The sequence below is a fragment of the Cygnus atratus genome, chromosome 5 (assembly GCF_013377495.2).
Source record: "Cygnus atratus isolate AKBS03 ecotype Queensland, Australia chromosome 5, CAtr_DNAZoo_HiC_assembly, whole genome shotgun sequence".
Taxonomy (NCBI): domain Eukaryota; kingdom Metazoa; phylum Chordata; class Aves; order Anseriformes; family Anatidae; genus Cygnus; species Cygnus atratus.
In genome coordinates, this window is record NC_066366.1 from 41,944,644 (window position 1) to 41,970,678 (window position 26,035).

The 26,035-nt window shown below is 48.9% G+C and overlaps 1 protein-coding gene across 1 annotated transcript; it reads right to left on the minus strand.

Moving 5' to 3' along the window:
* Positions 1–10,028: 10,028 nt before the first annotated feature.
* On the minus strand, positions 10,029–24,562 carry TGFB3 (transforming growth factor beta 3). The gene is made up of 7 exons (XM_035539406.2): positions 23,942–24,562; positions 18,292–18,455; positions 16,783–16,912; positions 15,160–15,267; positions 14,174–14,345; positions 13,541–13,694; positions 10,029–11,192 (listed from the first exon to the last, which is right to left on the minus strand). Exons 1-7 carry the CDS (start codon positions 24,420–24,422, stop codon positions 11,034–11,036), a joined length of 1,368 nt encoding a protein of 455 aa, XP_035395299.1. The 5' UTR covers positions 24,423–24,562; the 3' UTR covers positions 10,029–11,033.
* Between the last annotated feature and the right edge of the window lie 1,473 nt (positions 24,563–26,035).

A 26,035-nucleotide genomic window follows, 5' to 3' on the forward strand; every position in this document is an offset into this window, starting at 1 on the left:
GTTTGGACGATAGAGATAGTTAGCCCAGGAAAGGTGATTGTCTTCAGAGTATCATTAACAGAAACAACATTCTTATATCTTTGTCTGGCAATTTACCAGTTAGTGCTGGCTTATTATGAAAGTAAGTTATTTTTTTTGTCAGTTTTGCGAGTCTCCCACCCGCTGATTTTGGGATAACAAGTTGTACCCAGGTGTAGCCCACGTCTTCTGAACTTCTTTGCATTGTATATTAAACGTAGCCAACACCACATCTGTAACTATGATGGCTTAGTAGAAGTATATCAGACATCTTTCCTCTATGATTTTTTAAATGTTCAGAGAAATGCATGTTGCAGTCTAAGACCTTCCTTTTGAAGGGACGAGTTTTGTCAGCTTTAGGAGCAGTGAAGTCATGCATCCTTTGTCCTTGAAAACTTTTTCTTCTGCTTCCAACAAATGAAAAATCCAGAGATATCAAGACTGGTCCTTTACCTCCAGCCAAACACTTCATTTTTGAACTCCTGTTCAGCCTCGAGATATGTTAGGGCAGCCAGATCTTCAAAGGGAATGGCAGTATTACTTTGCCTTGGGCATCTGCTGATCCTAGCTCTGAGCACAGCTGCTGTTATCTTGAGAGCATGTGCAGTGATGCAATAGAGAATCACGAATAAATCCTGCAGTTCCAGCTTGTTATTTTTCCTACTTCCTTATACTCATCAGCCTGGAGTCCACATATGTATTTGTGCCTGCTGGATACTGTGAACTGAATGTAACGTATTTTGTCTCTTTGCAGGTCTCCTACTTCCATGTCTGTCTCTTTTCAAAAACCTCTCTCACAGAGTGTTTCAGTTAAGTAATTCAATAGGGAGGCATAAAACTGTTTTCCACACGTGTCGGAGAGAATGCATTTTGTGGAAAGAGTTTTCTGGTACAAGAGAGACAAAAGAAGAATGGCAAACCATTCTGAATTTATAATAGTTGCACATGAGGGGAGTAAAATTATATAAATTCTCTTCAAGTAGGTATTAGTTTGTGTCTCTCTCTGCTTTTATGACCCTTATATCCATCCCTGTGCTCACCAATGAGTTTCATCAAAAGTGCCTTTGTTTACCATAAGAAAAGAAAATTGCCAATACAATGCCCCCAATAATCATTCAGCATCTGCTTTGGTGGTGAGACCAAATAACGTAACCAAGGCATCCTCTTCTCTCCTACTCGGTGGTGTTGACATCACTTGTAAGTTACAGAGTCTTTTCCATGACAATCAATCGGGCTAGTTAGTTTTGAACGGAGTAGGGTGCACACTAGAGGCCAGAAGGGAGAGGTTCATACAGAGTTCATACAAGCCTTTTATACTGTGTTCAGGTGAGGAGCACATCACAATGTACATATTAAGCGAAGGATATGAGATGCTGTCCCTTCCAGAAGCAACTGACTGGTACTAAGTACATGATGTATTAAGCTCATATTTAGGTTGTTCATCTTAGCCTTTACAACAGCCTATGGGTAGTGTGAGTGCCATCAGTGGGAAATCATGTTCTAACACTAGGTAGACCACTTGGTCTTGGGTGCCAGTGAGACATACTGGAATTTGCATTCACAAGACCAGATGTTCTCTCAGACAAGCATGTTTTGTTGGATAGACTCCCCATTCTGAGGCCTTGAAGGTCACCATACATATCTGTGATACTTTTTCCATGATGTGGCAGGAGGTTTTGGTATCAGGACCTCTGTTTGCTAGAAGGAATTTCAGTGCTGTGTCTGTGGAGTCTCTGTATGTATGGATTTGAATGGCTGGCAGTGAGAGACCATTCCTCTTCTTGAGCTGTGAAGGAGATCATCAGCTTATAGATGAGTTTATAGAACAGCCTGGAATCTCAGCTTGCATTCTCTCAGGCCTGTACCTTGTACTAATATAACAGTTCCAGTCATTTTGGATTATTTGCTGGAAACCAAAGTAATCTGGCTGCTGACTTATTTTTGTTAAGGTTTACTTGATCAAACTGCCAAGGACTTTTTTTCTCAGTCTGTCCTACATTTGCTGCTCATGATAATCCTGGGCTTACTGTTTGAACCTGTATGGGTTAGTTGGTGCTATTTAAATAGTTGGATTTTTTTTTTTTTTTTGCTGTTGCAGTAAGTAACTGGCTGATTGATCCTCTTCATATTATTTCCTTCTGGACACATTATTCCCGTGGATCTGTCATGAGTTTCTTCCAAAAGAAACTTCTGAGCTTTACTTAAACGTGGGACTTGACCTCCTTTTCTTCTTTCTAGAACCTCATGTTTCTAGAGCTAAGACATCCCTGCTTATGCTAGATATCATAAATGAAACCTTATTTTATCTCTACAGAATTAGGTCTGTCAAAGAGTCCTTGAGATTGGTTATATCATGAGCGCAAAACTTAGCATTCATAGTTCTTTTCAGGTAGAAACCATTAAATAGGAAAAGATATAGGTGAGGAGAAGGTGAAAAGGGGAATGATTGTTCCAATCTTGCCCACTAAAAGAAGCAGGATCATCAAATGAAACTAGCAAATAACAGATTCAAAGAAAAAAGAAAAAAAGTGGTGGTGGTGATTTCTTTCACAGTATATAATTGACAGTATTGTCACAAGATGTTGTGGAGGCAAAAAAGTGTAGTTTGAAAAGGCAAGTAGACAAATTCATGAAAAAGAAATCTATTGGGGCATATTAAATATTAATGTCAAAGAACAAGCAGAACATTTCTAAGCCTTTTCAAATGACTGTTCTGGGGAAGTATCACAATGAAATTTTCCACTTCTTAGCTTGTCTATGAACCATATGCTGTTGACCACTGACAGAAACAAGGTGTGGGCTAGATGGTCTTGTAGTCTGCCTTTGTATGGATGTTTTATTTTGTCTGTTGCGGTACAGCCTACTAGAATAGCCAAGTCAAGGCTGCCTCTCATGACAGTGGCATGCCCCACCAGCATTTGCTGTGGTGTTGGGCTCTCTAAGAAGTATTTGTTGCCGACATCTGCCAAGTTGTCACATGCAGCTTGTCTGTGCCTTCACCTGGACTGGTGCTATGTACATTGCAGAGACTTTCAGAATGGTGAAGGTCTTACTAGATCATAAAAGACAGCAATGTCCACTTCTAGACAGTTGTGATTTTGGAGGAAAGTGGGTTGCTGTACGGAAGTCATCCATAACATGACATTTGTAAATAGCTAAGCACTTTAATATGGAAAAAGAAAGTTAGTTACCACTAACTGAAGCTTTAAGTATATACACACATTCACTTCTTGCAGTCTTTGTCTTCTAAAATGCTTGAGTGCAAAGCACCTTCAGGGTGAATGTGCACAGTCACAGCACATCTTAAAGAATTACAGTACCTGGTAACTTTTCTTCTCACTTTAGAGCGCCACTGCCCTTTCCAAAAAATGAGATCAGGTTTCCCTGCTGCCTTAGAGATGAGTAGTTAGGAAACACAAACTGCAAAATTGTTGGATTCCGAGTTTTTTGAAGCAGCCTCTGTGCAGTTTCAACAAAGAGGACAAACTCCACTGAACTAAAGGTGACAAACAAGGCACCAAGCCTGCCACGAGGAGTCTGCTCTGTCTGTTACCTTACCAAAAAAGGATTTTATTGGCACTCGTTGAAAATGAGTTTTCACTGCTGTTTCCAATTTAAAGGAAAGAATCACTGATGACTGTGGAGACCCTGGTGTGAAGTCTTTGCCAGTGGTATTCAGTGAATCATAGTGGTTCCCTAGGGAAAAGAGTATACTTAACAGGGCCTCTTCTCTAAAAGTCCACGCCTACAGTGCACACAATGAACTTGAGAAATCTTACATTCTTTGAAAAGGGATTGCTTCTTTATCTGACCTATTGGACAAAAAATAAAAAATAATAAAAAAAATTGAATTGGCCTTAAAAAAAAAAAAGATGCAATTATTAAGAATTTTGGGGGCAGTTCAAAATCTATCTTTTATTACAAGAATTTTCATCGTTTACTTGGGGCAGGTGGAGGTGGTGTCATCTTTAAAAGGAATTTCAGCATTGTGTTTAGCCTTTTGCCTACTGGCATTCTGGGATGTGCAACACAAGACAAACCCCAAACATTTGTTTAATGTGGTGTCCCTATGAGAGTATTTTAGAAACTATCATTTCACCATAGTTATAGCAATGGTAAAGTGTAGGCTTCTTCCCCCGGCTTAAGAGGAGACAGGTTACTGTGCTCAGCGTAGTTATGTTCAAGTCATAAAGTCTCCTTAGAAAAAATGTGTTGGGGTTATTGATCTAATCACTGTGTCATGAGTACTACCATGTCAAAGTCGTGAAGGGATCTTTGAGAAGTTCCTTTACTACCAAGTCCAAATGTTTGGCTGTCATTGCTCTCTCATTCCACTATTTTCCTTTTTGTTAAGATGGGCGAAGAAAAATGAGAAAGGATTTTTTCCCGCTATTTCCAGTAATTACTATATAGGATTCACGTGATATATTTCAAGCGATTTTGCCTTATTTATGTGACTTTCTGAAAAGTACATGCTGTATCAGATACATCTACTACATCTGGGGTGTCTGTGCCATTCTTTAAGGTGTGCAGATAGACAGCTGTGAATCTACCAGCAGGCAAGTGAAGCTGTAGCTATCGCATTAGTGTCACTAGTCACAGATCTTATGCTTCCAGTTGCATGTTGTTTCCCCCATTCAAATCAGGGATGTCTTCCCTCCTGAAAGAGTGTTATCTCCACCATTTCTAATTCTAGAATTTCAATGTGTAATACATTTTGTCTTTGATATCATCCGGGAACTTTTTTTTTCTTGTCTACAGACATACAAAACTCATGTCTCTGTATGTCTACTGATAATTTCTCTTGAAAAAATATCTAAGAATAAAGACTGGTGGCTCTTCCTGCCAAATTGTGGCTGTGCAAGTTTTCTTAGGTCTTCTGAATGACTTGGGTGAGTTCAGGTGACAACATCGATGCAAGACTATTTCACGAGTGTAGCCAGCGCATTGTAACTGCTGCAAAGCCATGCTTTCCCGAGATTCTCTTGTCATATCCTTTATTTTCTCTCTGTTCTTTTTGATTACAGTTCTTCAAATTAGCACAAGAGAATGCTTAGCATAATAGGGGATCTTCAGATCCTAAAGTATAGAGATTTCTGTAACAAGTGTCCTTTGATGGGGAAAATATCAAATTGTGTCACTCAAAGCAGCTTGTTGCAAGCTGGACATCTTCCGTATACTGTTGTTGCAAGTCAGGCTGTCTGCTACTGCTTTTTCCAAAAAGTGAAGTTTCTTACAAATCCTTGAAAGCAATGGAGATCTCCTAAGCGTGTAGACTACCTATAACAGGGTTTCAGCACTTCAAAAGACAATACATAATTTTGTTTCAAGAAATGCCCAGAACATGGTTACTGAGACATTCCCCAGTCATTACACTACATGCATTGCACGGATTCTGTAAGTTTTGCACCTGGCTGTAGAGCAAATCTTTGCTTTGTCTGCTTCCTGAAGGTGTTAATAACCTCAGAAGAAACAAGAAATCCTTTCTGAAGAATGTCAGGAAATCTCTGGTTTGATATTACCCACCTGGCTTCTTTCATCAAATCAGGTACATGCAGTGGTCCTGACATATTATTATAATGCCTCGTGCTAATTTCCGTATGTGATGAATGAACATCTGTACACAGCTAGTGAAAAATGTCCGGGTGCTGATAAACCACAGAAGAAAGTCACTTTCTCTTTCTGCCACATGCATAGCCCCTATGTGGAATTACTTCTTGCATCAGTCTTTGTGGACAGCAATGAGGCATCATCTTGCCTAGCCAGTTAAGTGGAATGAGAGGTGAAAACTATCACCCTGCACAAAGAACGCTACCCCCTTTAAAGGGGGAGAAATAAATCTCTGTCTTCAGAAGATGCTGTTTGAAAGAATGGTATTCCCTGGTGTAACTGAGCAGTGCCAGCATATACCACAGGGAGCAGAGCTCTTGCCTGAAAGCTGTTCACTAAGTCTGCAGGAAGTGGGAAACCATAATGTGTGTGTTTTTTTTTTTTTTTTTTTTTTTTTTTTGCCACAAACCACAGCTGTAAAGAACCTCTATTCTGTACTAGATAACAAGGTCCTTATCCTTAAGTGCATTTTTCATGAAATCATAGCCCAGTACCGGGGAAGGACCGTCTGCTTGGTTGAATGCCTTCAGACCATCTCTGCCATCTTTCCTGTGCAACCTAGCCCTAGATAAGGATGTTTGAAAAGCAGATGAGTAGCTGTTAAATCATAGAATCATAGTATACTGATGTCTGTAATGTTTGAAATTAGTCTTTCCAGGAAACATGCTGTGACATCCAAAGTACTGTATAATGTTGTTTCTGAAACTATGGGCATAAGTGGTGTTTCAAGTGCAATACTGTTATTTAGAGAAGTGTGAGAATGCCAACCATTAATTAGCAATTTTCACTTGCTGTATTTCTCGCTGATGTCTGAAGTCATTTCAATGACAGTCTGTTTCCCAGTGAGTAAAGCTGCCTCTTCTGTTTTGACTTGCTGCATGATAAAGGATCTTACATTTGTACAGGGCATCTGAAGCCTCTCTTCTTAAGAAGACAAAGGACGCTGAGCTTACTTGTTTCTGTCTGTCAGTTGTGGAGCTGTGTCAAGAATGAACCAGGGCTTAAATGAAATAAAAAATGAAAGAAAATATTTGTAAATCAAGGACCTGAAACTACAGGTTCTTTTACTAAATATCGTAGTGCACATGCTAGTTATTAACTTTATACAGCTTTTGACCAATATATTCTAGTGATTTTTATTGTAAAAAATGTTAATAGATATTATTTTTAAATAATTATAAGGCATGTCTTCCTCCTTGCACTTTATTCAAATCTTTGCTGTTATTCTAAACCACAATTAATGTAGGTTGTAGGCAGCCCATACAGCCATCTATTTTTCTTCACGCTTGCATATCAGTATAGTTTTGCAAGTGTGTAGATACCTCCTGTTGGTTCCATGTGCAATGAAAACTGTTTTCTTGGTAGATTTAATTGCCTTCCAGCCACTTATTAAGAGAAGACAACTCAGTACTACAGAGTTGATGATTTGCATGCTACTAGAAACACTTGCAGGGCGTAAGGAACCTTTTCTGTTCAACGGACCTGGCCCTAGAGCTGCATCCTGCTCACCCTGTGGTACTGAACCTGTCCTGCTCTGGACCCTTGACGATGCTGAAGACATCTGCACCATAAGACAGTGTTGGCAATGGATCCTCTTCTGCCGTGGGATGGCTGTAGTGATTTCATTGACAAAAGTAATCTGAGCCAGGAAGCCTCCTTTATTTCTGTCCTGATAAGGACACCCTAGTCACAGGTAAGGAGTCTGCAAACTGAGAGAATGGAGATGTGATCATCACAACAGAAGGATCTGTAAGACATCATAGGACAGAGCAGAACAGAGCCACGATGTTACCAGAGGAGCGGACAGGTATGTTTGTCTTTTATATCTTTCATTGCTTTTGAACGTGGTCTGTCTGGTTTACCATGTGTACTGATGCCTGTTGGATATGGAATCGTGAAGAACAAAGCACCATATCCCAGTTCACACAGCAGTAACAGGAATGTGCTGCTGCTTTTTTGTAAGGGCAGTGAGACAGCTAGAGACCATCCATCACAAAGACCAGGGGATAAAGACTCATTTAGTCTGCAAAGAGTGTATTATTTGCTGAAATATCAGTGTATGTTCCTGTATTTGCTGAAGCAGTGTGCCTTGCAGAGCTCTACGTTACACTGTAGCCTGAAAAACAAGGTGTTCAAGTTCAGGTCTAGGCCTCTGGCATGCTGTCAGAGTATGCCACGGAGAAACAGGGGCTACAAAGATGGCCATTTGATCTGCCGTGTAGGATCTTCCCTATGGCAGTGCAGAATTGTGGTTTTTTCTTCACTCTTTCTAACCATTGACCTTTGTTAAAGAGAGGGAAAGTGTGCTGGGATTGTTTTCATCAGCCTTTGTTTGTTCCTGGGAGCAACAAAAGGGAACTGTTGGGAGCTGTATTCATTGTTGACAGCGAAGAGCCCACTTTTCTTTCCCATTGTCTTCCTCAGTTTGCCACCTAGTAACACAGCATATAGAGAACTGCTCTCTGCCTCTCCTCCTTCCCACACAAGTGTCCTGAAATGTTTTGGTAAGCCTGGGCCCAGGAGTGTGTTCAGTCTGTTATTAACCCCATATAGGTAGTAGAGTTTGTTGCTGAATTCCAGCTAAAACAGCCCTAGGGAAGTTATTTTGACTGTAAGAAAATGTATTGAGATCCTGTCTCACAAATCTAATTCTCAAACGCGGCTAGGAAAACTGAAGTCTGGAGACAGGAGTAACTGAAGGGAGCGTTCGACTTTGAGGATTACTGTACCCAGGAAGTTACCTGTGTCTTTACTGACTGGACACCCCAAGACACTTCTCCCCTGATCCCCCTTTCCCATTTTTTCTCCTTTCCAAGCAGCTGTTAGACATGGCCCCATCCCTCTGCCACCCCTCCCTGCCCTGAGGAGCAGCGGTGAACAAGGGCTAGTGAGACAGACCCACCTCAAGGGGCTTGCCAGGGTTAATCTGTGGGTGGTTCTGGCATGCTCCAAGTGCCACGTATGATTGTGAAGCTCATGTTCTTGCTCAGCTCTTTGCAGCTCCCCCTCCCTGTGTTTTTTTTTTTCCCTTACTAGCGAGAAAGCCCTTCAATTGGATGGGCAGCAGAGCCAACCCAGGGCTCGCGAGGAACAATGACCAAAGAACAGACTGCAGCTTGTAAACCAAAACCTCCCCAGGGAATGCTGCTAAAAGGAGATTAGAGAGAATTCCTGCGCCAATTGGCATCTGGATGTCTCTCCCCCCCCCCCCCCCCCAGCGCAGCCACTAAATTTCTGGACTATCAGCATAGTACTGTAGTTGCAATGCATTTATCTGCTCCCTCCTTTGGCAGGCAAGGGGGAAGCATGGGTATGGAGAGCTGTACAGTAATAAGTTAGTGCTGCAGGACTGATCAGAGCTGTACATTTCGTCATGACACCAAAGACAGGTCAAGGAGCCCCAGAGAGATGAAAGGGATACAGCTGAGCGCTGGGGAGTGCCTCTGTCAGAGCACATGTGCCCCAGCCAAAATGTCACCCAGGTTGGCAGGCTCCCTCCACTGACCCACCCTTACTAATCTCTAGCCAGCTGGTGATGGAGGACTCGTTTAAGGTTTTATTAAGATGTTTGAGATTACATGCTATGGCAGCATCACAGTGAGGTGTATGGAAGCAGCCACAAACGCGGAGGGCTGGATGGAAGGGCTGCATTCTGAGCTGCCCGCAGAGAGCCCTGGCCACAAGCTATTAAGCAGCTAGGTGTCACTTGACACTCAGCTGCTGGGGACCAGGAACTGGGAGGGGACAGGAAGGAACCTCTGTGGTCTTTAGTACAGGCCTTTAAGTAGTTGTGGTTGAGGGTGTCAGAGAGGCAGCCTCTGAATCTCACGTGACATGCAAGTACTTGAGATTTGTACTTTTGGGAATATCTGTGGCTGAAAATAACATACTTTTTGAAAAGAGTATATTCATTACTTGCCTAGGCCACTTCTGTGAACTTTTTATGAATATCTCCAATGTTTATGGTAAATCTGAGGGGGGTTATTTACCTTTGTGTGCAAGTCTGTGCTGGCAGCCCATATATATTCCACTGAGCATAGGGCATTCGTCAGCTGTGACAACTGTAATTCCCTGATTACTTAAACAGTACTGTTAGAAGTTTTACATTTGAGGGGAGCTTTATATGAGTCTATCAAAATCAGATGCCAGATGTGATGTGTACATCTGAGGGACAAGGGAAGGGCAGAGCAGATGCACACCAGGCACTGTTTGAAGGTATGAAGGAATTTCCATTCTGGGGCTCCCTGGCTAACCTAAATTGTGCCCATTTCCTTGAAAAGACGATCTGGAAAGGGGAAAGATTTCAAAGTGATTGAGTATGCCACAGCAGTAGCACTTTGAAAATAATAAACCATCTAGCCCTTCAACAAGCAACTTCCTTGTGGGAAAAAAAAAGACCATTTCCCCCCCAAAATATTTATTTTTTACAATGTTTTTGAGATTAATATTTTTTTAAGTCTTGGCAGGTGAGGCCTGGGCCACATTGAGATCATTGTGCAGAACAGGTGCAGAACTCCCCAAAGCACCTCACAAACCACAACAGACAAAAGATCCTCAGGATGTATCAGCTCATGAGCGAATGGGCCCAAAATTCAGGTACCCACAGACATCGCTCTTGCCCTGACCCAGAAACCATCATTCAGAAACTTCCAGGAAGGGAAAAGAGCTGAATGGAGACATCAGTCCTTCTAAAAACGGACTCAGCACCCTCTTTGCTTGTATTTGCCCACCCTCAGCAGGCTGACTGGGAGCCCTGCAGTTTGCATTCAGAAACCAATAGCCAGGATCTGCCATCTGATCTTACAGGTTTGGCAGAAGCACAGCGACAATTGCAAGACTCCTGGATCACAGCTCTGAGGAACAAAAGTCTGTGTGTATCTCTGAGCATCTCTTCGCTGAGCAGCTTCCCTTCTTGGTGCATTTTCTTTCTCTGAAGAAAATTCCAAGATTTTCTCCTGCAGGAGAAAATAATTCTTCAGGCCAGTGAGAAGGGCTGAGGTCCCAAGATAGCTACAGCTAGAAAAGGAAATGCTGCCCCATTTCCACTCCCCCTTTCAACTGCTCTTTCTCATTCCTTGCCTTCCCAGTTCAACTACCCCAGCATTCAAATACACAGCAGTTCCTCCACTCTGTCCTTCTCTTCTGCACCAACTGTCCAGCCATTTTGGAGAGTGTGGCCTTCGTGACACCAAAGTAGCTCCCAGAGGGAAGGCGACATTGCCAACAGGACTGAGAAATGTTCCAGAAGAGATTCCCAAGGGCTGCCAGACCCTAAGACCCAGGGTTTGGTGCTCGGCCCTCTGCATGCGTAGTCTCTGACCCCCGGTTCCTTTTGTGTTAGCCTGGGAGCAGGAGAGTGGGTGCTGACAGTTTCTCTCTTGGCTTTGGGCGGGCCAGGGTGCCTTTCAGCTGCACTTGCAGGATTTCACCACCATGTTGGAGAGCTGCTCCACTTTGGGGGTCCTCCCGACGTAGTACAAGATGGTGAGTGGCTCCAGGTCCTGGGGGACACAGCAGGGCGAAGCAGACGCCTCAGGGTTCAGCGTGTTGTATAAGCCCAGCACCTGTGGAAACATGTAAATGTGGTGACAAAGCCAGGAATCCATTTAAAGTGGTTGAGGACAGGAAGGTATTTGGTCTAGGTACTTGGACTATGCTCATCAGAGGGCTTTTCCCTGAAATGAGTAATACTCTCATCATGTCCTGACCATGGCCTGCTCCTAAAGGATATCACCTACCCGGGCCTGACCCAAAGTCATTTTTCTTTTTAACTTTAGTGTAGCCCCTGGCCAATGCCTAAGGGTTGAAAGAGTGCAAGGAGTAATTCACTCCTTTAATTTTTAATTGGCTATGGGGTATAGTGTCACAATTTTTGCTTATAACAAGGCTGGGTATAACCAGCCCGGGGCTGCATTGTCTTCGGTTCCACTACAGAAATCAGAAGAAAGAAACTCAGTGCTGCTTATTTCAGCTAACATCTCTAGATAGCACTGGATGGATGCCCATCATCTTGAGTATTCACAGTTCCCTCCCAGCTTTGAACTGTCTCATGCTCTTGCTCTCCACTCCCTCCTCCAAGTCATTACACTATAATGCTGGAGCCAGGACAGTGTCCTGTGGGACCGCACTGGATTCCTTCTCCCAGCTGGCCCTGTCCCACAGATGACTGTACACGCTGGCCATGCAGCCTCCACAAAAGAATTGCCATGTTTCTTCCCAGAGGTGGCCACTTTTCAGTGATATGCAACTTGCTGAATCATGGGGCCAAAATATGATCTCACCTGTGCTACTGTGGTCTCGTTAGCATTTCTCTGGGTTATATGACAAGGTCCAGCACCTTGTCTGTTAACTACAGTCCTGGGGGATCAGAGGTTCTAAGGAGGCATCCTGTTCTATCATCCAGATCCATGTAATTCCAGTTATTTTGGTAGAAGCTCTTTGGAATACTGAGCGAAGGCCCTGGCTGTACCACATGGGTACTACATCCTCTGGGGCTGCTGTACTCAGCAGAGTAAGTTAAACAGACTGGTGAGAAATCTGCTTTTTGCCATGTTTTTCCTAGGTGGTGCTGGCAAGCTGTCAGCAGTGGTATTGTTCTGAAGATTGCTCAGATCACTCAGCTGAACTTACTGCTTGAGCATTTCCTTTCTTGATCAAGATGAGAACATCAGGGACCATACTAAATTCTCCTTTCTCTCATGCTCGTTCATCCCAGTATCTATTAGGGAGTTTCTCAGGACAACTAGATGGTATATGTACCACACTGCATGCATATTACCCTTCCTAAGATGTTCATTTACTTGTCCTGCCCAGCATCTGTCCACTCTTTCATTCCCTTAGATCAACTGCTCCCACTCATACCAGTCCTTTAGCCTTAGCGAGCCTTGCTGCTTTGCAGACTCTTAAGCTGTCAAGAATATGTTAACATCTTTCTTGCAATATCATCTTTACCCAGTTAATTATTCTTCTGCCAAGTCAGCATTTTTCCAGTGACTTTTTTAGTGAAACCTGAAGCTAAGTTTCAAGTGAGCTGTTGCATTCTGTGACTTGCTGCCTTTTCTGTGGACAGAAGCACAGGATTCTCCTCTGGCTTTTCTTGCTTTAGCAATGGACTGTCAGCTGATTAGTCTGTCTTCTCCTCTTAGTGCTTCTTCCATTGGCATGCTTTTCTATTGCCTTTTTTTTTTACGCTCTAGACAGTAGTGGGGCTCAGGTGGCACTCTTCCCAAAGACTGCCCAGTGTACATATGTTAAATAGAGGTTATGTGAAAGTTACCTGAAAATATTTGCTTTCTGCTAGTTATATATGTTAATTTCACTGCCTAGTGAGAACAAACCATAGGTCAGGTGGGATTTCTACAGCTGGAAAGGATGCCAGTGCAGAAAGGGGAAGCTTGCTGCATAGCCATGTTCACTTCTGGACATGGACATAGACTCCCTGTTACTTCTGGCCTACAGCTGCCCCTCTAGTAGTAGACAGCAGGTGTGTGCCAAGGCTCAACAGCTTTGCATGACAACCTGACAGAGTGTACAAAAATCCTCTATCCATTGAAAAATGCAGGAAAAAATTAGGCAGAACAAAATGACCAGGGTTGACATTTGATTTGAGGGATTCAGTTAACACTCTGGCCCTTACCAAATAGGTACCCTAAAACTCTGAGTCCTGCTGTTTCCCATCTCATCCAAGATAGAGCATACTCCTCAACGTTTGGCTGGAAGCATGGACTCCATATTGAGTCCATACGAAGAACATCCCCCCCGCTGAACCACCTAGACTCTTTCCTGCGGTTTCCTTGGAGTTTTTCTACAAGTATTAATCTGAACTGCTTCTGCTGTTTTGAAGAGACCAGATGTGATAAGACTGAGGAAGGAAGGGGGAGTCAGAGCCCCAAGGAAAAGACACTGGATGTACCGTGCTGTGAGTGGTGTCTGCGCTGCGCAGGTACGGACAAGGGCCCGAACAAAAGTTAGCAAAGTAGCCTTTAGGCTCGTGGACCCACTTCCAGCCCAGGTCCTGTCGGAAGTCGATGTAAAGAGGACGCACGCAGCAGTTCTCCTCCAGGTTCCTGAAACACAGCATCAGCACACAGTGAATCTAGAGAAGGGCCTTATATGTGCTTGCATGATGCAGCTTCCTGAAGGGAAGGGCTAGTATCAGCAGTACCCAGTGGGATGCGGTGCTGGCCTGCTCTGGGAGCGGAGGAGCGGCAGAGGCAGGCAGCTGAGCTGCTGGCCTCTGCCCACACACTGACAGGCAGCCCTGCCGCTGGCCCCGGGGGCAGCACCTCCCTGCTGTCCCGCACCTGGGGCTGGCAAGGGGCCGCTGCAACTTGGCCAGAAGCTCACAGTGACTCTGCTGAGCTGGCCAGCGTCCCCTTCTTGGAGGCCACGAGGAGCTGAGCAGCGCTCCTCACATGGCCCCTGCAGCACCACGGTGACTCAGCACCCCCTCGGAGGACGCTGCCTTTCCCAGAGATGTGAAGTGTCACTACGCTTGCCAGCCTCAGGCCCGGGACCCGGTGACAACAGCAGGATTCTCACTTACCGGAAACAGTAGTTGGTATCCAGGGCCCGTTTCTTCCTCTGGCCCCCCAGCGTTGGGCTCTCCAGGCGATGCGGGGGTAACATCATCAAGATGAGGTGGGGATTATGCAAGTCTTTCTGCTTCTTCAGGCGCCCTAAGTCCCCACGGCCATAGTCATCCTCATTGTCAATGCCTTCAGAGAGAAATGGGATCCACAGAGAAGATGTCAGTACGGAAGCGGATGACACAACGAGGCTTTTCATTTAACGCTTTCATGCCTGTCCTTGGACCAAGGCAAAAGGGACTCAGGCACCACTTCCACTTATGCTTGGACTTCTTCCCTCCCAGGGACCCCTTTACTCCTGGTGAATCTGACTGTTGCAGGCCTGAAATAGAGTCTTGTGGGCCACCTGTTTTACCATTTGTAAACTGCTGGTGGGGCCATTAATCCATCCCACTCGCTCCTGGCTTTAGTCCCAGGACAGGCAGGAAGATGAATGGTTTAAAGAAGATGTCAGATCATTGGCACTCTTCAGAACAGCCTCAGAAATGGAGCCTGTGGGGGCCAGTGGCTGCAGCCCAGGGCTGCAAGCCAGGAGGTTCCTACTTCTTAGGCCAGCCAAGCCACTGACTCTCTGGGCCACCTCACACAGGATGCCTGACTTCCTTGTGTTCCAGTCACCCTAACTGGAAAGCAGAGCCTCTGTGGAAATCTGAGAAGGCATCAAGCTGAGCTTCCCGGAGAGACACTGAAATACAAAATTACTCCTTTCTGCAGACATGCATGCAAACCCACCCAGCCGGCGCTTCCTTTCTCCCATTTCTAACCTATCTACAAAATGGGTATACCTGTATGATCAACATGCAAACCCAGAGCTGTATTCTTTACAACAAATGTTGTGCAAGGTAAAATCCTCAACTATGCAAAGGAAGACTTTTTTTTTTTTCTTTAGACACTCCAGGCTTTCCCTTCTCCAATGGCCTCCCCTAATCCAGCTCTTTATCACCTTTGAATTTGATCTCCAAGACCTCGTGCAAATTCTCCAAGATGTCCCCATTGGGCTGAAAAGTATGGCAAGGGCAGTGTATGCTAATTTCCAGGCCAAGGTTGGACTCTGCAAAGAAAGAGAGGACTCTGTAAGAAACAGCTTTCCTCGGCTGGGGCAGTTCCTGTCACAGGGAAGCTCCACAGGGGACAAGGACTGTGCTGAACTCCTAGGCTGTGGGTCTGTCTCAAAGTGAGGGATGCTATCAGAGCTGGGGCACAGGAGCTGACTTGGAAAGGAGAATGGGAAGCAGAATCTTGTGGCCTCACTTGTGCCAAAAGCCATGCTCCTGATAACCTGGTGTTTCTGGTTACGTTTTTTAGTCTATTCAGCACCCAAAAACATTTGTGAGCTTTGAAGAGCTCCACTAGAAAATAAGTATTTTAAAGAGTTGGCCTGTGGTGTCTGTGTTGAATTAGTTTTGCCGTCCTCAATACCTGTCTGCTATCTGGCTTCTGGTTAGTGTCTGAAGGAGAGATCTGAAAATAAGCGAGGTGGATATGGACAAGTAATTTCACTGGAAGCATTTTTCTCAGCAGCTGCAGCCTCCTGTTTTGTTGAGCCACTGGCGGTCTCATTCACACAGACTTTCCAGAGGCAAGTCTATTTTCATAATAACTTCCTGGACCAGTCATGCTGTGTGGGCCTGACCCAGGGAACATAAGATTCTTATGAAAGCTCTTTTTTTCTATGTTGTGTCATGAATTGAAACATCTGGCTCCCTGGGGCATTGACAAGGTGCCTAGCACCTTTTTTCCTAAGCACAGCGTACTCTGATGTCTGTCAGCCAGTGTGCCTGCCCAGAGCTCGCCGCAGTTCCAGCGCTGAACTCCAGCCATCGGGACACAACTGGGAGCGCTTCAAAAAGGAGGAGCCTACAAGCTCACAGCTTATCCTTCCAGGGAGCGGCTGCTTGCCAGTGCCTGCATTCCAGTTTTCAGTGGCACCTAGCTTCTATCTGTGAGGCCAATCCAGCTGTGAGTCACGGTGCCTATGCTCCAGCTGTGAATGGGGTCAGTGTTCTTGCTGGGAGCTGCCCCGTAACTATCTGTAGGGCTGCCCAGTGGTGGCAGAGGTATGTTCTGTCTAGGTGTGTCAGCCTCTGGTATTTCCTCACCTTTATACCTGCCAAGCTGTAAACAGCTAAAGAAATCAGGATCCATGCTGTTTTTCCTACTAGATGTGCTCTAGCTCACAAGAAAGTTAAACCAGAGCAATCCTCATTTTCTATGAATTGCAGACGATAGATTAGAGCAGCGGAGAGGTCCCCCTGGGCTTAGAATCAAAGAAACAAAAGAAGTTCCAGCATCTCTCAGTGAAAACAATTTCCTCCTCCACAGGATGAAACCTTATTCCGACTCAGCCCACAGAGCTGCACAGCGGGGACTCCAGGCCAGAGCTAGAAGGCTAGCAAATGTCACACACTGAGGTGGCTCTCAGGGGGAAGGTTTGTTCTCAAGCTGAAAGAAGCTGCTCTCTATTTGAGCAGTGCTCCTGCAAAACCAGGAGCAAATATATGCTCCTGCCAACACTCATCCACGTTTCTATGGACGTCTTGACACCCAGTCGAGGTAAGACCCCTACCTCTGTGCAGGAGCCACTCGCGCACAGTCTCGGTGACATCGAAAGACAGCCACTCAGGGGAGCCCCGTGTCTGCACATTCCTGCCACTGAGGTAGCGCTGCTTTGCTATATGCTCATCCGGCCGAAGGATCTGCGTTAGAAGGAGTGGTAGAGAGAATCAGCCAATGCCATGCATGAGGAAGGAACAGCCTTGTGGCTTTTTTTTCTTCCACAGCTTGCTACAAACAAATTCAGAAGGTGGGGCCCAACACATGAGACAGCAGGAATACCCTGGCACATGTGAGAGGAACGTGCTTCACAACCAACCTGAACTCCAGAGATCTACACGGCATCTATTTCTGTGTCCTAAGCAGCTCACCTCTCCCAGCCCATCCGTGCTTCGGGATACATATCCAGAGGCAGAAGCATACAGCAACAGATGTAACGGGTGGTTTTATTTTTGTATTAATGTGTGGGATGTGGGTCTGGATTTCAAAGTAGACCCAGCCGTGGGTAACAGAACACCTTGCCATGGGTCCCTTGCCCAGCAAGCCTGTTGAGTCCTACAAAGTGGTGTTTTCATGTGTCCTCCACTCTTCAACTTCTACCAAAACACACCACGGCTGATAAGGTTTGGAGAACTCCCCCCCCTGTTCCGATATCCCCTGCCATTTCCAGACAGGCAACCACAGTCTGTGCAAGGTACACCTTGCTGCAGCACCCTGGGTTCATTCCACAGGACACTAAACCCATGGAGAAGCTTGGGGCTTGCCTTCTTGTCAGCTGTCTCATCTGGTGGAGAACTGCTCTGACTTTTAAAGCTCAATTCCAGGAAGACCTGAAGAGCTAACAGCCAAAGACAATTTTAGCTGTATTCCTCCTACAAAGTGGACAGACAGCAGCCTGTGGGAATGTGCTGCCTGGATGCTAAACTGTACCGTTAGCTGGGTGGTTTGGCCTGGCCTGAGACCACTTCCAAACCTGAACCAGGCCTTATCGTGCCAGGGGAGCCCAAGAGTTCAAACCAAACTCGAGATAAGCATCTACATTAAGGGTGCCAGGAATTGTGCCCCCAACTGCTGGTGAAAGGAACATTGAAAGTGAGCGTTTCTTTTCCGGTAAGCCTGTGACAAGTCAGAGAGCTCCACCCGTTGGATTAGCACCAACTGCATTGTGCTGCGGTAGTCAGAGGAACAAAACCGCCAAGGGACCTACGTGTGCAGATGTGACAGGAGGGTCAGGGATCCTCCACTGGTGAGGGGTGCCTCTTCCAACCCCCTTCTCAGTGCAGCAAAGAGCTGCAGCGAGCACCACACCGGGGTGCTCAGAGCAGCTGGACAACGTGAGTGTGAAAAAGGACAGCACCACACTGTAACAGGGAGGAAAGGTGACTGTATCACCACGTGTGCTGGAAGAAGCCTAGGGCAAGGCATGGGGTTTCTTCTCTCTCTCTTCTGTGGCCTTGCACATGTCAATTGAGGCAGTGATTAAGGAGCCTCAGGCACTGGGGAAGGTGAGGAGGATACCCACCTGGAAGAGCTCAATGCGCTGCTCACTGCGTTTGGAGCTCGGGTTGGGCACACGCAGCACCCGGAACTCGGCCCGGAACAGGTTGGTGCTGTTCTTCTCTGCCGAGGACACGTTAAAGCGGAACACGTTGGAGGTGACACCTTTGGGGCAAATGCCCAACTCATCTAGGAGAAGGAAAGAGGGAAAGACTGAGAACCTCAGGCCAGAGGTGAGGGATCTCAAACAGACTGAGAAAGAGCTTCCCAGCTGAGGCCTGCCACTCAAACATCTCACCACCTTTAAAGTATGATTATATGGTTAAAGGTAAGACAGGATGAATTCACTCAAATTTGCTCTATGTTTGGAGTATTTTGCAAAATCTTCCCACTACTGCTGCCATTATTTCAATGCTGCAAACTGGAGAATCAGTGGAGATCAACAGTATTTTTAATTCTCTCTTCTAACTGTTCATTGCACATTGCTGGTACTCCTAAGTCTCCTGCATTCAAAACAACAATCCCAGCGAAGGCAACGGGGCAGCCTCATTTGCAGCTAGTAGGACCCATTCCCAGTCATCATGGTGGCGTCACTCTGACCCTGTGCTCATGCTGGAGAGATGAAGGTACATTGAAGGTGATCCTGTTACAAACCTTGACATTGTCTCCTAAAATGAAAGCCAGACAAGTGTCCACAAAGCATGAGGTGTGGAAGACTTCTTGGGAGCAGTGACTGTTCAGTGCGTACTAAAAGAACTGGGTTTTAAGGTCAGTTCTCACCCATGACCTGGAGGAGGAATTCATGGATAGTACCAGATACAGAGTTCTTCAAGGACAGAATAATAGTGCTGAGAGGCCTGCGGAGATCAGACACATGGGCAGGAAATAGCACAGCAAGTCTCTGCCTGGATGTGTGCCTGCTGAGCAGAAAAATCCACTTCGCAGATGCCCAGAAAGACAGTGGGTAAAAAACACAAAGTCCAAAAGAGTTCTCAAAAAAAAAAAAAAGCTTCTCTTCATTGGGACCATTTTGGTCCCATGGAGAAGGCTGTGATTCCTGTTGCTCCTCTCCTGTTGACCTGTTAGCCTTCAAGGCTCAGCATCATTAAGGCTTTAAGGTTTCTTGCAGATAAGGCACAGCAACTCCTGCTCTACACCCACATGCAGATCTGTCTGCAGTTCTACAAAGCTTCTCACATGACCTCTGGCTGTTGTCCAAGGCAACACGAGGCTCTCATGTCAGCTGATATTTGTGGTTTTTCTTTTCCTTTCTTTTTTATATTAAAAAAAAAAAGAAAAACTATCACCTGTTCCCAGCCACAGTTCCACTCCGTGACAAATAGGCTGGAAGTCCTGGTAACCTTGAAGTTATATTCCTGGAGTTGGCCCCTCTCTTCATAGCACCACTGTCTCCCAAGGGAAATAGATTCTGAAGATGGACTAGTGTGGAACAGTGCCTGAGAGCAGAAGTTCACTTCCTGTGCCAAATTCTGCTTTGAGCAATGCTGTTGCACTTCTGGAGTCATCTCCATGAAGATGAACGTCTTCCTCTCGTGCTACACCCAGATTTGGCAAGCAGGAGCCTGACAGTTTACAAAGATGTGTTCTTAGGCTGCAAAAATTCTACTCAGTAAGCTAATGACCAGATGCTCCCCTTGAGATTTGATTGGTGGGTTTTTTTGCCATTTCTACTGTTGAATGGAACAGCATTTCTGTACAGGAACATCTCTGCCTGCTGTTAAAGACATGAATATTTGGTAGCCCCAGGAGACCGGACCCCATTGCAGCTGCGAGCTGGTATGCTCTGCCCAACAGCCCTGCAGCACAGAGAGTGCACCGAGCCATGAGAGGACACCCACTGTGGGGACTCCACCACTGTGACCACTTCTAGGTTTTGTGCCACAGAAAAGCACAGATCAGCAAGCTCTGATCTCATTAAATGCCCCAAAGCATCTTTGTAGCTGAAGCCTAACATTCATAACTGTTCTGAGTCATAGAGCTAGGTGGATGCTGCGTTTTAATACCCCCTTAAGCTGTTTTGTAATCCTAGCCCTATTAATAGTGCTGCTGACAGCCTGCCCTTCCATTGCAGAGCCACCTGCCTGTCCAGGAGGGGTGTCCCAGTAACCATCAAAATGCCTTTCTAGATCAGACCAGTGGTCAGGCTAGCCCACTATCTTTTTACAACATTGGCACTTTTATCTGATAATCTACTTAGAGACTGCAAATCTGGTCCTACAGCACAGTGCAGATGAGAGACAAAGTGATTTATTGTTCATCAACTCCTTAAAATGTTTTGGCTAAGGGGTGAGGCAGCTGTGCTGGTAACAGATGGCCATCTCGTGCACTTCCCTGCTATCTCCACACTGCCACCTACCTACTTCCTTCACCAGTAAGGCAGAGGTGTCTGTGGAGACCTTCCTAGTGGAAATGGTAACGGCTATCTTGCCTTTCCTAAGGAGAAGCTGCCTGTTGCCTTCATACCCTGGGAACCAGCACTCTGCGATGGGGCAGTAGAGCTGCATTCTGTTTCGTTCTCAGCACTGCAAGGTTGGAGCCTGCTTCTCACAGTCTGATGTCCAGAACACAGGTCTCACTCCCAGAAAGCTGTCTGCTTTGGGGAAAAGTCTTTATTTTAAGAAGTCACAGGCAAGTGCAGCTAGGTGATGTTTTCAGGGAATTTGGTCCAGTCCCAGCTCACGGTGCGTTAACTGTGCTGGAATCTGGACTTGTCCAGATACCAGCAAGGAACAAAGCCTAGAGGCAATATTCCTGCAAGTCCACAACAGTCAGTGGCTGTAACAAAGCCTAGAGGCAGGGAATCCGTGACACCTGTGTACCCATGCCACTCTGTGTCTGACATAACAGGATGCATCCTCACGATCGGGCCCTGCTATTACTGTGGAGCCCAGCCAGCCTCAGAGCTGTTGACGGAACAAACGATGGGACCAGCAGCCTCCTGGAGCGCAGGGTAGGATGCAGGGAGCGTGTTCTTTGGGAAATCCCCTCTTCCTACAACTGCTCTCAGCAAGGTGCAGGTTCTCCATGTGCCACCAATCCCACACAGCTACTGTTTCTGGCCAGCCTCGAGGCAGCTGATCACTGTGTGGTTCCAGTTGGATGTCAAGGAAGGGCAGGCTGGCTGCAGGCAGGTGCTGCTTCACTCTGTATCATAGCACTGGTACTTCAAGGTGCTTAATGTCAAAGCTGCAGAACTCAGGAGAAAAAAAAAAGATCCTTCTGGAACTCTGCAGGTGGTAGGTTTAGAGGGAAGGGGTGCTTGGCCCAAAGACCCATTGCTTTAATTGCCTTGTCTCTCCTGCTGGCTTGGAAAATGGCATGGTTTTCCTTGGGAAGGAAAGCAAAGCTCTTTGCAGGACCGTTGCAGATACTTTCTGAGCTTGAATCTAACCAGCAATCAGTGCTCAAGGGGGCCTGAACCCCCATGAGTTTTAGGAGATCCTTGAAGTGAATGGTTGATCAAGAGGGAGCTATTCTCTCAAAGAATATTCCTTATAATTTAGACAACGTGCCTGAGAGGCACAGCAGCAGGAGGACCATTCTCTGAATCACCAAACAGCTCAGGGTGGGGACAGGGACCTGCTCCTGAAAATCCCTCCTTCCTAGAAGGATCAGGCTCTCCCTGCTGCTATTTTTGCTCCTCAACTTTCCTCACTGTTGGGCCTTAAGTCTTGGAGAAGGATGACTTCTGTGAGCCAACAAACTGCTCGACTAATACTTTGGATCTAGAACAGTTTGTGTGTGTGCGCGCGCACATTTCAGCCTTGTCTGTATCATCTTCACAGTTCCCTCAATGGAGCCGTGCTCCCCTTCCCCCCCGGAGGAGACGGGCTTTGGCTCCGAACGTGCTCTGAGATCACCACCTGGCACAGTGACAGAGTCATGGGAAAGTTGAACATCAGCCACTTTTGAAGACACGGGGCCAAATTCAGCCATGGTGTACGAGATGAAACTCCCCAGGTTTGAAAAGGAGCGTGTCTCTTGACACCACAGCCCGTCTGCAGCTCTTCTCTCCTTCTGGGACCCAACTCCAAAGTTCCCCCTTTCTCTTTCCGCTGCCCACTCCCAGGAATTTAATCTCAGCACAGCTTGGTCTTGCTGTGGTGTCCTAGAGGGACATGGGGCAGGTTCGTTCATTTCCATAGGCATGGAGATGTTACTCTGCATGTGGTGGACAGTGGCTGAGCCTGTGGGACTTCCCTTATGGCAATGTCCGTGCCCACCTGCAGCACCCACTTCTATTGCCCCGAGCTCTCCTTGCACTCACAGACCCTCCCCACTGCCTCCCCGCTCCTTCCCGAGCGCATCTTCCTTCACCTTACCCCTCCACTTTATCCAAATCCACTCCTCCGACTTCATTTCCCACTGTTATGCTTTCCCAGTATCCTTCTCCAAAACACACCAGTTCGTAGTGCGGCTGTATTATTTTGCACAGACACTTGGTTTCCCCACATACTTTTAGAATTTCACTTTAGTAGGTCAAAAATGTTGAAATCTGGGTAAGCTGCTAGTACTCTGTGCGCTTTCTGTTCCTCAAGTCTTGGTGCCTCCTGAACTAAGAGCTAATCATATAACCATATGGAGTGCCGTCTGCTAGAGATTAAGTGAAATTTGTTGCATTACCACATTGTAGCTCTTATTCCAGCTCATCATATGTCAAGATTAACATAAACCTGGCAGAGTAACTGCATTCTGAGCCTGCCTGCACCGAGTCACAGCTCCTCCCCAGAACTGCAGGCATTCAGGCAGTGTCCCCAACACCGCACTACATCACGGGAGGACACCCTGGATGGGGGTATGACTGCATGCCCACCAACATCTTCCAACCCTAAGGAATCCAGAGCACAGACCAAAAGCATTGCTTGTGCCTACATCTGCTCAGCATCTGCAGTCTACTCGGGGTTCATGTCTGCTCACTCTGTCTTTGCATCTGTATCTGCTCAGCTTCTGCACCTGAATCTGCTTAGTGTCTGCATCTGGGCCTGTTCATCATCTGCTCTGCACCTGCTCAACATCTGTCACGTTTCCTCAGTGCCTGTGTTCCCTAGGGGGTCCCCCGTGCATCACTGTCTGCTTTGCACCTGCTCAGCATCCCTGCTATCTTCTGCTCGCTCTCCGATCCCTCGCCGCTGTCAGCGTAACATCCTCCACGGCGTCCTCCATGCAGGAGCCTTCCCAGCGAGTGCCTCGCCACCCTCTCTGGAGCCGGCTGACCGAACAGGTTGCCTGGATCTGCGGCAGGGACGAGCCCAGCCACCTGCCCGGTGCCAGGGACCGGGCTCTTTTCCCTAACCCAGTGCGCCGCACACACCCCAGGCCCCCTCTGCCTCCTCTCCTGCCGCCTTCCCACCTCGCCCTCCTTCCCCTCCCGGCCTTCCCTTGCAGCTCCCCGGCCGGGGACCCCTCTGGCTGCCAGCGCCCAGCCTCCTCCACCTGCGGAGGGCCGCGCCCCGCGCCCCCCGGCCCCTTTCACCCCCGCACCCCAGCGCGCAGCCGGGCGGGGACGCGCCCCAGCCCCGCCGGGACCCCGGCCCCGGCCCCGAGCTCCCCGATCCCCGGCGGCCGCCGCTCCTCGGCTCCCGGTGCGGCGGGCAGGCTGCCCCCGGGTGCGGCACCCCGCGCCGGGCCGGCGCGCACGGGAGCCCGGCACTTACTGTGCTCGGGGAGGCCCTGGATCATGTCAAATTTATGGATCTCTTTGGCATAGTATTCGGACTCGGTGTTGTCCTGCGAGCAGCTCTCCTCCTTCTCCTCCTCCATCTCCTCCAGCAGCTCCCGGGTGCTGTTGTAGAGGGCCAGGATCTGGTAGGGCACATGAGCCGGCCCCACGGTCTCCGGGGGGCTGGTGAGCCGCAGCTTGCTCAGGATCTGCCCCCGAATGGCTTCCACCCGCTTCTTCTTGATGTGGTCGAGGTCCAAGGTGGTGCAGGAGGACAGCGCGAGGCTCACGGTGGCGAAGCTCAGCAGCGAGAGCAGCACCAGAGCCCTTTGCACGTACATCTTCATGTGCGAGGGGGCGGCGGAGGCCCCCGGGAGAGCCCCCCGGGCAGCGGCGAGCGGGCGCGGGGGACCGGGCGGTGCTCCGGCGGCAGCCTCCCCAGATCCCGCGGGCTGAGGCTTGGCGAGGAGGTGCATGAACTCACCGCGCCGCGCGCCGCTCACGACTTCCAGGAAGAGCTGGCAGCGCTCCGCGGGGAGAAGCGGCGGCGGGCGCCGTGCCTCGCCGCGCCGGGCTCCTTCCCCATGCGCCGCCCCGCGCCCCGCGGAGCCGGGAGCGCCCCGCCGCGCCGCGCCGCCGCACGTGTCAGCAGCGGCCCGCGCCGCCCCGCCGCCGCCGCCGCGGGGGGAGCGCGGCGCCCGCCCCTCTCGCTGCACCATTCATGCCCCCGCCGCCACCGGCATCGCCCCGCCGCCGCCGGCGGCACCGGCACCAGCAGCAGCAGCCGGGCTGCCCCGCTGTCCCCCGGCCTGCCCTCCGCCGCGCACTGCCCCTCCGCCGGCCTCGCCGCCGCGATTTTATACCTCCCTCCCATGACGTCCCCGGGACGGGGCTCGGCCGGGGGGGGACGGCACCGGGGGGGGAGCTCCAAGCCCGGCCTTCGCCCGCAGCACCGCGGCTACGGCGATCGCCGCCCGCCCGCCCTCCGCCACCCCCCCCCTCCCCGCCACCCGCCGGGTCCCGCCGCCGCCCCCCGCACGGCCGGCGGCACCGGGCACCCCCCGAGCCCCGCGGCCGGGCCCCCCGGCGGCGGGGCGGCACCGGGCGCCCTCCGACGTGGCCGCCGCAGCCTCCGCCGCGGCGGAGCTCGGGCGCCCCCCGCTGGAGCCGGGCGGGCAGCGGCCGGGCCGGGCCGGGCCCTTCGCGGTGGTCCGCGGGGGCGCCCCGCCCTGTAACCGCTGCCGGACCGCGGTAAAAGCGGCCGAAAGCGCCCCGCGGAGCCCCCCGGTGCGACGTCTGGCCCAGGGGGGACGGCGGCCGCGGGGCCCCGGCGGTGGCAGCCCCCAGCACCTGCCCCGCTCCGCCCGCCGCCCTCCGAAGGGGGCCAGGAGACAAAATGTCGGCCCCCGGCCCGCCCCGCGGCCTGGGGCTGCCCGGAGTCAGCGCCCGTCCCCTGCCCGCACCCCGCTCCTGCCACGGCTCCACGGGGCCTCTCCGGGAGGTGGGACGTGCCCCGAACCCCCCGCCGGGCCTTGGTCTGCGGACATGCTGGGGGCGGCTGGAGAGGGTCCTGGAGAATTGGGGCGGGCTGGGGGCTTCGTGCCCGCTGGCCGCCTTCCCAAAGAAACTGGGGGGTGAGTTGTGAAGGTGCGGGGCTGGAAACACCAGGGCATGCCTGGGGTCCTGCTGTGGGGTGAGCACAGCCAGCTCCCGGTGAAGACACCGAGTGTGGAAGAGGTGCAGTGCAAGTCCACGGGGCAGCTGGGAGCGTTGGATGCAAGCAGCGCTCCCCAGGGAACACAGGTGTGACCCTTCAGAGAGGAGATGGAAGGGCAAGCTGGACACAGCTTGTGTGTGCTTTGCTTGCGAAGAGCAGTTTGGGAAGATGGTTCCTCAGAAGAGTGTGCAGACAAAGGTGGAACAAGGTCTGGTGGCTCTAAGATGACTTCAGGCAAACCAAGACTGCAAATTCTGAGCACTGCCGTTAACTGTCTGCGGGATGGGGATGGGGATGGATGTTTCTAACGCTCATGAGGTGCTTCTGAGATGAATTCTGGATCCTTTTCCACTCTGGGAACTCCTCTAACCG

Coding starts and splice junctions, on each gene's coding strand:
- TGFB3 (XM_035539406.2), bottom strand. CDS start 24,422: ATGCACCTCCTCGCCAAGCCTCAGCCCGCGGGATCTGGGGAGGCTGCC. Junction 18,456..23,941: donor CCAGGGCCTCCCCGAGCACA/GTAAGTGCCGGG, acceptor TCCTTCTCCTAG/ATGAGTTGGGCATTTGCCCC. Junction 13,695..14,173: donor GATACCAACTACTGTTTCCG/GTAAGTGAGAAT, acceptor GCTGTGTTTCAG/GAACCTGGAGGAGAACTGCT.